The sequence below is a fragment of the Myotis davidii genome, unplaced genomic scaffold, assembly GCF_000327345.1.
Source record: "Myotis davidii unplaced genomic scaffold, ASM32734v1 scaffold609, whole genome shotgun sequence".
NCBI classification, from domain to species: Eukaryota; Metazoa; Chordata; class Mammalia; order Chiroptera; family Vespertilionidae; genus Myotis; species Myotis davidii.
The window spans coordinates 797,453-799,335 of NW_006300164.1; the positions used below are offsets into that span (position 1 = coordinate 797,453).

The 1,883-nt window shown below is 66.3% G+C and overlaps 1 protein-coding gene across 1 annotated transcript in view; it reads right to left on the minus strand.

Moving 5' to 3' along the window:
* ANAPC2 (anaphase promoting complex subunit 2) overlaps positions 1-1,880 on the minus strand; it is a gene marked incomplete at its 5' end in the record, with an annotated part of 8,369 nt that extends 6,489 nt beyond the window's left edge. Inside the window, 2 exons of the mRNA XM_015572346.1 lie at positions 318-528; positions 1,441-1,880. Coding sequence (XP_015427832.1) covers positions 318-528; positions 1,441-1,880 — 651 coding nt within the window. The remainder of the gene's footprint in view (positions 1-317; positions 529-1,440) is intronic.
* Between the last annotated feature and the right edge of the window lie 3 nt (positions 1,881-1,883).

The window sequence follows — 1,883 nt, forward strand, 5'->3', positions numbered from 1 at the left end:
GATCGCAGCCAATCGGCACCGGCAGGAGTGACACAACGACATGGTGGGGGGGACGACCAGGAAGTGAGAGCAGCTGGGTGACCTCAGGGTTGGTCCCAGCTCCTCCACAAAACTCAGAGCAGAGTCCAAGACCACATCCCAACAGTGTGGGCGCCCCGAGGCCCCTCACTGGGACACACCCGACCTGGGCGCTGCCTCCAGCCTCGCGACTCCCACCGACCCGCTGAGCATGCTGTCACCAAGGAGCCCACGAGGACGGCCTCCATCTGGCACCAGGACAGCTCAACCCGTTCAGCCCAAGCGGGGCCGGCTCCTCAGGTCCCCACGTTCTGGCGGCATGTTGTTTGCCAGAAACCCATTCGCCTGTCCCGGGGGACATGCCCAGGGGCCATCACCTTGTGGAACTCGCGCAGGAAGGAGCGCTCGTACTCGCCCCGGCAGCGGTCCTCCATCCTCTCCCGGGTCACCTGGTGCAGCGTGACGGTCACGGCCTCGGCGCTGACCCGCTCCAGCAGACTGAGCCTGTGCCTGGAGGAGAGCCGAGCCTGCGGAGCGTGCAGAGCACACGCACGCACACGCCCCACCCCAGCGCACACGTCCCCACGACCCTCCTGGCAGGGATGCCGCCATTGTGCCCGGGGATGCTGGGAGGACAGAGCAGCGGCTCCCCACCCTCCCCAGCTGGCCTCGCTGCCTGGGCTGGGACACTGGCCGTCCCGTGCCAACAGCACGTGTGGCTCTCAGGGTCAAACCTCATCTCCCAGAAACGGCCCCCACGGCCACGTACATACAGATGCCACTGACGGTGGCCTTCAGCCCAAAGCCCGTCTGTGATGGCAAAGGGACCCATGAGGAGATGAGAAGGACTCATCTGTGCGACGTCACCTGGGACGGACCCCTCAGGGCCCCCCCACCTGCCGGCACAGGGCACTCCCCAGGTCCAGCTACAGACTCTGCCTCTCGGCCACCCTGCCGCCAACTCGTTCAACAGGACGGAATCGTCCCGAGTGGCCACAGAGGCTGCAGGGCCACACACCCGACCCGGCTCCAACAGCACAGCCTTTCCTCTTCAAAGGACTGGAGAGGCACCTGCGTGGCCAAGTGCCGCCTCACCTCCAACGTGTGCCACAGACAAAAGCAGCAAGTCACCCTCTCGCAGCCACAGGGCAGGACGCACATCTCCCTCCCCTGGAGCCACACGAGGCAGAGCCGGACTCCGCAGGCACCTGGAGTCCTACAGACTCAACCAAGCAAAGCGTGGAGCCGGGCCAGTGGGAATGACCGAGTACGCCTGTGTCCAGGACAAAAGGTGTGACGTTCACAGCACAAGGACCCTGGCCACCTCCCTCGGCCATGGCCATGAGGACACATGGCAGACCCCGGCCAGCGGGACCCAGGGGAGCAAGCAGGAGTCGGGAACAACGGGGCACGAGTACTCACAGGACCTGGCTGAGCTGGTGGAACTGCTCCAGGGCCTGGCGGCACCAGCACTGCTGCTTCTCACTGCCGCACCCCGCGCACAGGGGGCTCTGCAGGAGCCGGTAGTACCGGCGGCGGGCATACCTGCTGTCCAAGTCCCCCTCCAGCTCAGGGTCCGTGCCCCCCTCTCCTTTCCGCTTACTCTGCATGTAGACCCTCAAGAAGCGCCCGTAGAGGCGCTGCACCATCTCCTGGAAGGTCCTGGGGGTGGAGAAGAACAGGACGCCCCGCAGCGTGGTGTGGACCTTGTCCCGCAGCCCCTGAGCGCCGGTGCCCATCAGCAGGCCGAGGCGGGTCCACTTCTCCAGCAGCTCCAGGCTGCGCAGGTAGGGGTCCAGGCGGCTCTCCAGCAGCGCGAACGCGTCCAGCAGCAGCAGCAGGCACTGCGGCTCGTCGGCGCAGCT